The sequence below is a fragment of the Phasianus colchicus genome, chromosome 15 (assembly GCF_987193195.1).
Source record: "Phasianus colchicus chromosome 15, bPhaCol1.hap1.1, whole genome shotgun sequence".
In the NCBI taxonomy this organism is placed as follows: Eukaryota; Metazoa; Chordata; class Aves; order Galliformes; family Phasianidae; genus Phasianus; species Phasianus colchicus.
In genome coordinates, this window is record NC_143450.1 from 17140386 (window position 1) to 17153418 (window position 13033).

Genomic DNA, 13033 nt, shown 5'->3' on the forward strand with positions numbered 1-13033 from the left:
TCTGCCCATTTAGTGTGCATTGCCTCGGACTCCAAACCTGTCCTTTCTGAGTTTAGACATTAGGGTTTAGAGAACTTACAAACAGAACCACTTGCATACAAGGGCTTTACACTCCAGCAGCTGGTTCACATACCCCTGTAGCATTCCAGTGAGAGAAAAAACATCTTTCATCATCTCCAAGCACTTTCAGCCTCCTAGAAGAACCATTCATTTCAAAAACAACTGCAAACTATTAATGAAAACCCTCATACATTTGTCCCTGCAATGCTTTACTAAACATGCATCTACAGAGCACATTTCATGGATAGAAAGTTCTTGTGCAGATTGACTCACTGTCATTCCTTTCAAGCCATTGGGACTTCACCACGTCTAGGCGTGTGACAAAGCAGCCCCATTGATACTGTGAGGACTTCTCTCCTCAATCACTGCACAAATGAGTTCTTCTGTACTATCCCATTAACTGCCTGTGACCTATAACCTTTATCCACTAACATGGAAGAACCAGTTTCCACTTTGAGAGAAATTTTATACAGCCATTCTTCAGTTTGAAACCAAAGCATGGGAAAATGCCTCCTCTTTCAGAAAAGCAGAACAAGAGTGGATATTGTTGCAGCCTCAAAACGAGCAAGATTTCCTTCCCTAGGGCAGAGGGCTAGCCTGGTAATTAATTACACTTTCTCTCATCCCAAAAGATGAAAATAAGAAGAATGAGGGGAAGGACAAGAAAGATCATGGTTTGTGATATTTCTGTCCTCCTGTACAGCCTCATCACACTGAGAGAAAGAAAAAAAGAAAAGAGTAAAACACTGCAGTTTTCAGGCTGCTCCAGCCATCCCCACAGTTACAAGCAATACCTTTTGATCTTGTACTCTCCAGTTACTCTGTCAGTATGGGTCTATTTATGATTAGAAAATAAACATGCTTTGGGGGCAGAGTGTTTTTTCCAAGGACCTTGCTAGAAAGCCTTATAACAACATTTCTTTTACTCTGGTTCAAGTAGAGGATAATCAATCATCATAATCCTAACTTACTGCATACCTCAGTTTTGCTTAAGGCCACATGGAGGTGCTAACCCTTTTTTCTCCTAGGGGCTCCAGATTCTTGCACACTTTATTACCAGCAGCTTTGTATTTGTAAGAACAAGGATCCTGGTAATTCGAAGCTTTCCTGGAAGCACTCCAACAAGATACTGGGAGAACACTCTCTACTAATGCTTAAAGGAAAAATAATTTAATGCCATGATTGTTAACCTTGAGCCATATGATATGCTCAGACAACATTTGTTTAGAGACTCAATCCAAGTGCATCTATCTGCACTTCCTTCTAACCCAGAGCAATGGGAAAAGGCCCAGGGTCTGAACTTCCACAGGTCTGCTCAGATGTAATCAAACTAATTAAAGTTGTGAATTTTCTGTCTTCTTGACGTGCTTTTTGGAAATACAAAGAGCTTCCAGGGCATGGCAATTCTGGCTGATAGTACTGAGAAACAACCTCACTTTTCAAGATGTTTGGAGAGCCAGAATGTTATTTTGAAACATGGAGAAACTTCCTTACTTCTCCAAAAGAGCCTGGGTAAGGATTGGTGTTAGCGAGAACTTTGTAGAGATCCAAACTACTTCAGCATGCAGTAAATACGAGCAGAGAAAAGCCATGCTCTTGTTGGTGTTTTCTGAAGCATCCAGCACACTGAAGAACGACATCTACAGATCAACGATCCACAAACTGGACTTGCAGCACTGGGAATCTAACCTATGTAGCATGCAGAACGAGCAGTCAACTGCAAAATCCAAGCCAACATCAACATCCAGCACTCCAGACATCTGTACAAGTTTGGTTTTATTTCTACCTCTGTATTCATGCAAGGCTCCTACTTCTCTCCATTAGAAGACACAAAGGACCTCTATTTCTCACTGTCAGACCTTGCAAGCCTTTACCCACAGGCCATCAGGTCTGCTTCTCTGCCAAAACACTACAGTGTATCACAGCACAAACAGTGATGGAAGGATCACTTCTTCTATCACACAAGTAAGACTCCATAGACACAACGTCACTGTGGAAACCCATCAGTATCTACACCCCAAACTGGAAAATAAAGCATTAGGTCAACTGATACTTTACATAAAGCACAGGTCTGGGTTGTAAATATCGTGCTTTTTGGCTTCACTTTGCATGAAAAGCTGCATCACAAGAGATACGCATTCTCCTGAGGAGGGACAGCCTGGGAACACGACAGGGGCAGGAGCTGGCAAGAGATTGTTGTAAGAAGCCACTAGCACAAACACCCCAGTGCTGGGTGTCCTCCACTCAAGTAGAGGCCACAGCTGTAAAGGCCAATACCACTAAAAAAAAACCAAACAACCAAACAGAAGTTTTGGCACAGCAAGAAGCAAAACTAAATCGATGCAATCCGCTGTCTTCAAGTTATGCTTTTAAAAAATCTAAATGAACTGAAGCAGCATCCTTATGGAGCTCTTAACGAACAATGCCCAGAATGAGATCTAGTTGCTTGTACAAGTAATTTAATATTGAAGTATTCAAGTAAAGGATTTACAGGCTTTCTGTTAAATATTATATTAAGTTTCAAACAATGTAGAAGCCAAAAAAAATATGGCCATTAATTACTCGTTAATACTTCTGTTTCACCTCCCTGCTACAGCAAACTTCACTTCCATTGACTCCTGCTGAAAAATCAGAATCCTCATCTGTGCTTACAGCAGATCCATGTTTTAGAACTTGTAATAACATCTGGGGAAAAAACAAATGTTAAGTACTATCAATAAAATGATATATTCTCAAGTTTAAAGAAACTTCATTACTCTGATAAGTTGTTTACATGATCAAGAGAAACTATCATTGGGAGTAACTCCAATCTCAAACTCAGGTCCACTGCTAGTGAGCACAGAACAACAGCTTTAAGCATACAAACATTGTTAATGGTAGAAGTACGACCCCAAAGACTCCTTGAGCAGAGACTGAAACATCCATCTTACAAAGAGCCCACAGACACTTACACTAAGTTCATTCTGAATTCCTAGGCTCCTCTAGAGAAGTAGTAAAAGAAAACACTTTTCTTCTGATAGCCATCCAGTTGCCTACCAAGCACGACCTGTGCTCAGCACTACCACAATCCACACGCTCACAAACACCTCCTGCACTCTGGGGGCTCTATGTACTCGAGCTGTGGGGCTAGCAAGCTGCAATTCCACTGAGAGTTTGTGCATATATGGCATTTTTGAAATCTGTTATGCTTATACAGTGTCTGTACACTACATTAACACAGCACAGACAGATGAATGTACTTTGCAGATTACTTGCAGACACTGTAAAGGACTATTTTAAACTGAGGAAGACATCTGCCATCCAGTGGCACACTGAGAAACTTCAAGGGATGGCATTTCAAGGGAGGGAATTTGAGCTCTATGATAGCGATGAGACAGCTTTGTACACAGCTCTCATCTCTGCTTTATAAAAGCTAGGAAGTGAAGAAAGGAGCTTTCTGTATGATGAGGGTCTCAGAAATAAATAAAAAAAATAATTAGAAACCTAAAGAAAAATCCAATTATATGAAGAACTTTCAGGGGGAAAAGGCAGGAAAGGGAGCTACTTAGAATCATAGAATGGCCTGGGTTGAAAAGGATGGTAATGATCATTTCATTTCAACCCCCTGCTACGTGCAGGGTCACCAACCAGCAGACCAGGCTGCCCAGAGCCACATCCAGCCTGGCTTTGAGTGCCTGCAGGGATGGGGCATCCACAACAGAATCACAGAATGGCCAGGGTTGGAAGGGGCCTCAAGGATCATGAATCTCCAACCCCCTGCCACATGCAGGGCCACCAACCTTCCCACCTAATGTTAGACCAGGCTGCCCAGGGCCCCATCCAACCTGGCCTTGAACACCTCCAGGGACGGGGCATCCACAGCCTCTCTGGGCAGCTGTTCCAGCACCTCACCACTCTCTCCGTAAAGAATTTCCCCCTGACGTCCAACCTAAACTTTCCCTCCCTCCACTTAAAACCCTTTCCCCTCGTCCTGCAGTTATCAACCCTTTCAAAGAGTTGATTCCCCTCCTGTTTGTAGGCTCCCTTTAGGTACTGAAAGGCTGCAATGAGGTCACCCCGCAGCCTTCTTTTCTCCAGGCTGAACAAGCCCAGCTCCCTCAGCCTGTCCTCATAGGGGAGGTGCTCCAGCCCCCTGATCATCTTTGTGGCCCTCCTCTGGACCCTCTCCAACAGCTCCCTGTCTTTCTTGTACTGGGGGCTCCACACTTGGACGCAGTATTCCAGATGGGGCCTCACAAGAGCAGAGTAGAGGGGAACAATCACCTCCCTGTCCCTGCTGGCCACCCCTCTTCTGATGGAGCCCAAGATACCATTTGTTTTCCGAGCCACAAGGGCACACTGCTGGCTCATGTTAAGTTTTTCATCTATCAGGACCCCCAGGTCCTTCTCCACAGGGCTGCTCTCAAGGACCTCTCCTTCCAGTCTGTAGGGATGCCTGGGATTCCTCCGGCCCAAGTACAAAACTCTGCACTTTGCCGTGTTGAACCTCATCAGTTCACCCAGCCCACCTTTCCAGCCTCTCGAGCTCCCTCTGAATGACATCCCTTCCTTCAACCATGTCAACCACACTCAGCTTGGTGTCATCAGCAAATTGCTGAGGGTGCTCTCGATTCCATCATCGATGTCACTGATAAAGATGTTAAAGAGCACCGGTCCCAAGACAGACCCCTGGGGGACGCCGCTCGTTACCAGCCTCCACCTGGACATGGAGCCATTGATGACCACCCTCTGTCTGCGGCCTTTCAACCAGTTTCTTATCTATCGAGTGGTCCACTCATCAAATCCACATCCCTCCAGTTTGGAGAGAAGGATGTGGTGGGGGACCATGTCAAAGGCCTTGCTCAAGTCCAGGTAAATGACATCGGTCGCCTTTCCCTTGTCCACCGATGCCGTCACTCCATCATAAAAGGCCACCAGATTGGTCAAGCATGACCTTCCTCTGGTGAAGCTGTGCTGGCTGTCACGGATCACACACCCTTTCCTCATGTGATCAAGCATGTCATCCAGGATGATCTGTTCCATGATCTTCCCAGGCACAGAGGTGAGACTCACCCGCTTGTAGTTCCCGGGGTCCTCCTTGCTCCCTTTCTTGTAACTGGCAGTGACGTGACCCTTCCTCCAGTCATCCAGGACCTCACTGACAGCCACGGCTTTCCAAATATGATGGAGAGCAGCTTGGCAACCACCTCTGCCAGCTCCTTCAGAACCCTGGGCAAACTTCACAACCTCCTTGGGCAACCTGTTCCAGTGCTTCACCACTCTCTGAGTGAAAAATTTCCTCCTAATACCCAACCTAAACTTCCCCTGTCTCAGTTTAAAACCATTCCCCTTGTCCTATCACTATCCACCCTCATAAGCAGCTGTTTCCCCTCCTGTTTATACTCTCCCTTTTGCTGAGCATCTTAACAGTGCCAACTAAAAGCAACTTCTATGAGAGCGAAAGAGAAACACGAAAGCTTTACAAAGAAGCTGAGATGCTAATTATGTATTTAGCAAAACAGGTTACACACAATTCTACTGACTGGACAGTGGCAGAAGCAGCTTTGGATATTTAAAAGGCAAACAGACAATACAGATAGCTACTTATCATCTACACAGTGAGTAATTCTATATTCCATTACCTTCAGGCACTCCTTCAGGAAGGCAGAAAGCTTTTGTGTTAACTGGGAGTCGGCGATGCCTGGAAGGCCTACGACCTGGTGAAGTCCTGACAATGGAGCAGATTTCTTTTCTGTAACACCAAGTCTGAAAAGGTGGATGACATTTCGTTCACACAACTATTCACACAAAAGAGATGTTCTTCTAGCTTTCTACCAAGGACATTCAAAAAGCATGGAACAAAGAAAGCAGGGGGACATTAAAGGGATGTCACCAGAAAACATCTAAGAATAACCTGCATACCATTAACACGCTATAGGAATGGGAGACAAATGTTCCTAAGCTTAAAGTCTTCAACTGCTCGCCATACTGAAAGGTTTTAACAACAGTACTGTATGTACACATGTCCCAAGACTGCACTTATAGAGTGCAATTACATCAGAACCTGAAAGAAAGTAATCTTTTTTCTGGACTTGGAGGAAGAATTTCTTTTGCTGAGCTCAAAGACACAGGAACAGTTTCTTCTGAGTTGACACAGGGACCTGTATTCAGGAATAAGCCTTTCCCTGATTAAACTCTGCACACTGGTGACAAGCTAAGCTATAATTTCTCCAAAATACAACACATACAGCAATAACTGCCCAATTACAGGACAGACAAATGGTCAAACTGGCCAACAGTTGTTGGCTCATGCAAAAGATTGTTGTAATTTCTTCAAAAATATGATTTAGGACTCCTAATCTTAAATGATTCTAGTATTCTGCCTCTAACAAGAGCCTGATGTTCTCTGTTAATCTAGTGCCCATAAATCAAAGCTTGTTCACAACACTACATTGAATTCTACAACTCAAATCCTTCCAAATTACCTGGTACAAGTCTTTCTATTGAAACAGTTCTCAATGAAACCATAAATCTGCAGACTTGTTGAGAGCTATGGCATGAAAGCAACAGAGACATCACTTCCATTCCAGTGCTGAGAGAAGTGGCAGTACTTCAGTACTGCCTTTACTGACAGAAAACCCAAGCTGGCATTAAATAGCAAGTTTGTTTGGAACAAACAGGAAACACAACTAAGGCTACCAAGTGCTGATTTTCTATTGGAAGATGCTATAAAACATCTGACACTGTTTGGCTGGTTGAATTTCACAGTTTGCTGTGCAACTTCAATTGTAGCATAAGTACAGCCAGAATTAGATTGTACCACGAAGACTGACTGGTTTGGCTTTAATCACCAAAAATGCACATCAGAACAGACACATCTAGCCCTGCAGTCTGAACACAACCAGTATTTCCTGGACATTTATTCTTCTCCATGATCAGCGTTATAAAACTCATTTGATAAGACAGGGGAATTCCAAATCAGATGCTTGCTGTTTATTTCTGTTCCTACAATATTCTCTTTTTTGTCTCATGCTCTGTGAAATTAAGACAAAGAATCAGTTGACTGAAGCACAGGAAAGGTACTTCTGAAGTCCCTTTTGAACCCAGGGGATAAAACACTCCATAGCACTTTTCACATTTAATTGCTACATTTGTCACGATTCCAAATTCTCACTTCAATTTTATGCCTTTGTTAATTAGCAAAGCACGATGTAATTACTTACCACTACATCATCTGTCTGTCTAGAGGGCAATGCCTCTGTTGTCACCTTCTCTGATTTGGCTGACGTGTCTGCTGGGGCAGATTCAAGCTGACCCCAAGGTGATGCATTACCTTCTAACAGATTAGACAACTCTTCTTTTCTGATGCTCTTCAGCCTTTTGGGTTCAGCAGTCTGATTGCCAGGCTAAAGAATGAAACAATTACATTTCATGTTAAAAATTAAATCTCTACCATCTGGTAAGCATTAACAAAGAGAATCCCAGTGACAAACTCAAGCTGGGCTGGTAGCAGTGACAAAAATCAGTTTGAAAAAGTGAGCCTAGGGGGCACCCACCACTATTACTGCTATCCAGAGCTACAAGTAAGCTACATCAGCAGTCTGCCACTGCCTGCAGGCACCTCTTTAAAGGAGCTGACAAGACTTGAATGCACATCTGCACTTCTAGCTAGGGACTTCCACCTGCACAAGGAAGGGGCAAATCATCTGTGTTACAGCCTGACTTATTGAAGGTTGTTCACCTTTCTTTGCGCTCCTACCGGTGAAGAACAGCACGTGCCACTTTTTAGGGCTGGAGTTCTCTCTCTTGCAGTTGTAATTTTACAGATTTTTTTCCCTGTGATAAATTTCCAACAAACAAATTAACTTCATCTCACAGCCCACAGCCACCCTCCAACCTACGTCTTACAGGATGTTTTTTAAAGAGGGATTGTTCCAAAGCCACCCGTATAAATACCTCCTCCTTTCAATACAACCCCCATCTGCCTTGCCTTGCCTCCTGCTGTCAACAGGGCAGCATTTTTCCTCTTCCCTTTCCTTGTGGAAACAAGGTTGCTTATTAATCATACGCTCACCTGGTTATTCACCATCAGACACGCATACTATGTGAGCAGAGGAATTGCATAATCACAACAGTCCTTGCCAGTGGCAGCTTCTGCTGCTATTACAGTCCAAATTAAACAGAGAAAAATAGTGTGGTACCTGGGCTACAGCCAGAATTACATCAGTCACAGCTCAGAACTGTAGTTACAGAAGAGACTCCTGCATTCGTGAAGGCTGACATTAAGTAAAGTGAGCAGCATGACCACAAGCTTTGTTTCTGAATAAGCTAAGTGAGAAACACTGTTTTCACTAAGCATCACAAGTGAACGTTACAAGTAAAAATGCAGTTTTGTTTTGCTTTTGCTGTTGCTAACTAACTTGTTATGAGACAAGTCTTATTTGCAGGAAGGATCTTCAACTCACACTTCCCCTTCTAGTTCAAGCTGCACTCAGCTTGTGGTATTTTACCTGCCAGAGTAGTTGAAACACTCAGTTCTGAAGAACTGTAATTGCATTTGGGTCTCTTTCTAGGGGGAGGAAAAAAAAGTGAGCTGCTCTGAATGGATATTAACATTCATTAAAAACGTACAAGGAAATCAAAGAACAAATACAGCCTGAAAAGTGTCTAAAAAAACTGCTAAACATAGTTACAGTTAGTTCATCAGACAGTTCTTCGTCTACCATCCAGTAACAGCACTTATCTAAAGATATTTGCAATTTAAAAGCTACAGAGGACAATCACCAACACAAGGAGTACTTAACACAGGTGATTTGTCAATAGAAGAGCTGGCATCCTAACAATAAGGAGGGCAACAAAGGGGTTTCAGCTATCACATGCACTATTCTTCTTATTAAGGAAAAAGTACTCCAAATAAAACTAAAAGGAAAATAACAACCAGACAGCAGGTAGGAACCTGGCCTGACATTCATAAAGGCCGTATTCAGTAATATTTGGAAGAGTCTCATATTAGTTAATGACTCCTACAGAAAAGGTGTAGAACCTGGCTTTGTTTCTGCGAGCCCATAACACCACGAGGAGCTGAACACAGGAGCTCCTCATGCTCTGTAGTGCACAGCAATCCCAGCCAATCTTTGCAATTGAACAAGATCTGATAGAATTAGTGTCAGTGGTAAAAGCAAATTTTATGGGCTTGATAGATAAGTGTCAACTCCATAAAAACCTGCACTGAGCTTTGTTACACAGATTTTCCTACTGCTCCAATAGAGAAGCAGAAGCCTACTAAGAAAACTCATACCTGCTTGTCTTTATGCAGTTTTAAAGCTGGTGGGGACACAGGCAGTTGAAACTCACCAAATACATTTGCAGGATCACAGGCTTACTCACACTGCCCAAAATATAATTTATAATAGAGAAATCTGAGCGTTCTGATGCATCGGCCTGCTTTGCAGATTACCTTTTTATGTGCTGGTCTTTACAATCTTCCAATACAGGTTCTAAAAAACACAAAAATCTAAACATTAAAAGAAAAAGCCAAGCAAGCCAGACCTTGATTATGCACATTATAAAGCAAAGCATTGGAAGCAGAAACAGAACTTGAACAAGGAGCTGTTCCCCATTACATAGACACACCACAAATAAAATAATTGTTACACATTACACAAAGTTCCTTGCACTGCAGTGATATTTATTTATATACTATTTCATATTGTAGGAAATTATTACCTAATATTGGTGAAAGATTCGAGATCTGTAGTATCTTATCTATGGCCATTGCTTTGCTGCAGTCCAGAAGAGTGGAGTTCTTGCATTTCACAAAGTCCTCGAAGTCAGGATTACTTGTCCCTGGACATAGAAGACATAAGTACAAGCTTCTCACACTAAAACTCATTAAGCTATTTCAGAAATCTAATTTGCAAGATTTCACAGCATAGCAAAAGCACTGTCTTAACCCAAACATACAGAAATGACTGACAGAAATTCAGCTCAAAGCAAATTAATCAGTCACCTCCAGCAAACGACTTCTGCCAACAGCAAATCCTTAAAGTTGAAAGCATGATTCAAATTATATCAGGTCTGGATTCACTCTGCACTGGAGGACCAGATGCCCAGGTTGCACATTAAGCACAGGGTGGCTCACAGCAAAGCTCTGACCCACGAGTCACAACCAACAGAGGCTTTGGCCCTCCTACTTCAGCCAGCCTCCTCAATTTTTCAGCATCAAACAAACAAACAGAAGCCTCACCTGAACGTTCCTCATCTCTTAATGTTTCAGGGGATGGGAAACTTTCTGTGGTGTCAGTAGCAACTGTGTCACGATCTGCAGAAGAATCTGCATCTAAACATTCAAGGAGAAAATCTGAAACACCCGTAGGAAGAGTCACCCCTGTGCCTGGAGGGAGAGGCAAAAAAAGGCAGCTTCCAAATAAACTGTATCACCTCACACACACACACATTTAATTTTTTTAAGCTTTTAGAAGTGTATGTTTAAGTACATTGAAGAACTCATGCTGAAAAGTGGCTCTTCAACAACAGAATCACTCTCGTGTGGTTTACAGCAGGCTGGGCTCAAGGCTGCCCCACCTGTGGCAGCAACCCCCTCACACGTACTGCTAACAGTCCCTCTCTCCTTTCTTCCCTTTTTCCCTAATAAAGAAGTCAGGCAGTTCTCAAAAGACTTTAAAATAAACACCTGCCTATACAGTTTGAGATCTGCACTTTTTCAACTGCTGAAAGAACACCTGTCACAAATAAGACTTGAAGCACAAGACACACACACCTGCCTGCAACACCTCTGTGCTGTTGGCTGCTTACAGCCAATTCATGTGAACCAAGCACATGTGAATCATTAAAATCCAATTACCATTTTTTCATGTTGTTTTACAAAACCATATCCCACAACATGATGCATGATCACTGTACTCACCTGAAGTAACATCAGCACTACTCAGGCTCTCCTTACTTTCAAAGTTGATTACTGGAGATTCCTAAAATTAAACAATCAATACAAAGAACATAAGAAAACCAGATCTAGACATTAAATGCAATAAATGCCAGAATACATGTAGTAATAGATACTCAGGAACTGATTAGGTGATACTTTATCACTTAAACTTGCTATTCAGAGCACAGTTTGTACCACTGCTTTTCATGCACCAATAACAGACCTGCAAGCTGACTTACAGCCATAAAATTCATGATGAATATCCATTAATTTGGACAGTTTCTTTACACAGAGGGTGGTGAGGCACTGGAACAGGTTGCCCAAGGAGGCTGTGGATGCCCCATCCCTGCAGGCATTCAAGGCCAGGCTGGATGTGGCTCTGGGCAGCCTGGGCTGCTGGTTGGTGACCTGCACACAGCAGGGGGCTGGAACCAGACAACCACTGTGGTCCTTTGCAACCCAGGCCATTCTGTGATTCTGTCACATTTCTTTTAATCTACCCTTCACAAATCAGCAGTGTTAGAACAAAGCAGCATTCTCACCTTCAGCGGTACCATGCTGTCTTCCACCTCCTCTTCATTCTTTTCCAGGAACGGTATTTCTTTCACATTCACTTGAGTGCTATAACTGAAAAACAGAGCAGAGCTCAACCCACAGAGCTGCACTACACAGAAGGAGCTGACACCCAACGCCTGCCCAGCATCAGCCCACCCAGCACCCAGACTGCATTTACAACAGACGGCAGGCAAAACAACTTTTAATCAGTGCTAATTCTGTATACAAAAGCATTCCAGCAGACCTTCGGTTGGAGGAAGGGCTCCTTTGGCTACCTTCAAGATTCTCCTTGATTTTTGGTAAGGTTTTCACAGCGCATTTTCCCTTTGGGCCTGGGGAAGAACAAGTACCCAGTTCAGCAATAGAATTCAGATGGGCGTTTCTATCGCAGCACCTTTAAACGCCCCCACTTGTTGATGTTGATCACACTTCCAGCCCTGTTTTCACACACACCGCAAAGCCTAGATGTAGTTTATTTCCACCCAAGCATTACTGCTTCATCAGTACGCCAACCAAAGAAAGAATCCAGCCAAATTTAGGAAATACCCTAGAAATCCTTCAAATATTCTAGGAGCCTGTTGAACAATAATAACAATAATAGTAGTAATAATAACAACAATAATAATAAAAAGCATTTTGGAAACGACTTTCACTATGCCAAAACTAAAGGAATATTAATTCTAAATGGCTTCTGTCCTGCTCAGCCGGGACAACGCCACCAACGCCACCAACGCCGCACTCACAGCCGGGCTGCGGCTCCCCGCGCCGCACGCTGCCGAACAGCCGCCGCCGGCACTGCGCCGTCCCGGAGCGCCACGAGGCGGGCAGCCCGTCGGGCAGCGGGGACGAACGCCGCTTCTTCCGCGGGGCCTCCCCTCCCCAAGCCGAGCTCCTCCAGTAGGGCCGCTCCATGGCGAACCGCTTCCCCCACCCCCCACCCCAACTCGGCTGGGTTGCGCACCGACCCCGCCGCCCTTTCAAGAAGCCCCGAGCGGCCCCAACCGCCGTCCCGCAGCCCGCATGCGCAGCACCCGCCCTCGGCGGCCGCCAGGTGGCGCTGTGCTGCGTGCGGGCTCGGCGGAGCGGGGAGCCGCGCATCCCGGGCGCCGGGCGGAGGTTAAATGGGGGAGGGAGGGGTGTTGCTTTTTAGGGGGGTGGCGGCAATCAACATCACCTGCACGGGGAGATTTGTTTGGTATTTTTAAGCCCGCTAGGGAGAAAATGAGAGCGCCAGGATGCGCCTCGCAGACAGAAAGCGCGAAGGTGGTGCTCAGATTCTCGAAGCCGAGCCGCAGCGCTGGTTTCTGGTGAAAAATGAGTCCGCTGAAAGCGTGCCGCTTCCCGAGCAAAATCCTGCCTGGTCCCGCTGCTATCCGTATCCCGGGCGGAGGGCCGGGGCTGCTGCTCGGCTCCTCTGATGAGCGCAGTGAGTGCAGCGCGGCGGTGGGCACGGCACAGCTCTGCACCCCGACTCTGCTGCTCGTGGGACCCCGT

At 44.6% G+C, this 13033-nt stretch overlaps 1 protein-coding gene across 2 annotated transcripts; it reads right to left on the reverse strand.

Moving 5' to 3' along the window:
• Positions 1 to 1693: 1693 nt before the first annotated feature.
• MEIKIN (meiotic kinetochore factor) lies at positions 1694 to 12605 on the reverse strand. Of its 2 annotated transcripts, none has more exons than XM_031598448.2 (12): positions 12283 to 12605; positions 11784 to 11871; positions 11527 to 11611; positions 10967 to 11027; positions 10286 to 10378; positions 9766 to 9885; positions 9497 to 9536; positions 8550 to 8608; positions 7781 to 7875; positions 7263 to 7445; positions 5682 to 5805; positions 1694 to 2745 (listed from the first exon to the last, which is right to left on the reverse strand). In XM_031598448.2, the coding sequence occupies exons 1-12, from the start codon at positions 12449 to 12451 to the stop codon at positions 2699 to 2701; spliced, it is 1164 nt and encodes a 387-aa protein (XP_031454308.2). In that variant the 5' UTR covers positions 12452 to 12605; the 3' UTR covers positions 1694 to 2698. The 2 variants fall into 2 exon arrangements, with proteins under 2 accessions (XP_031454308.2, XP_031454307.2); XM_031598447.2 differs by having other exon boundaries at positions 10286 to 10432; positions 12283 to 12603.
• Positions 12606 to 13033: the final 428 nt, after the last annotated feature.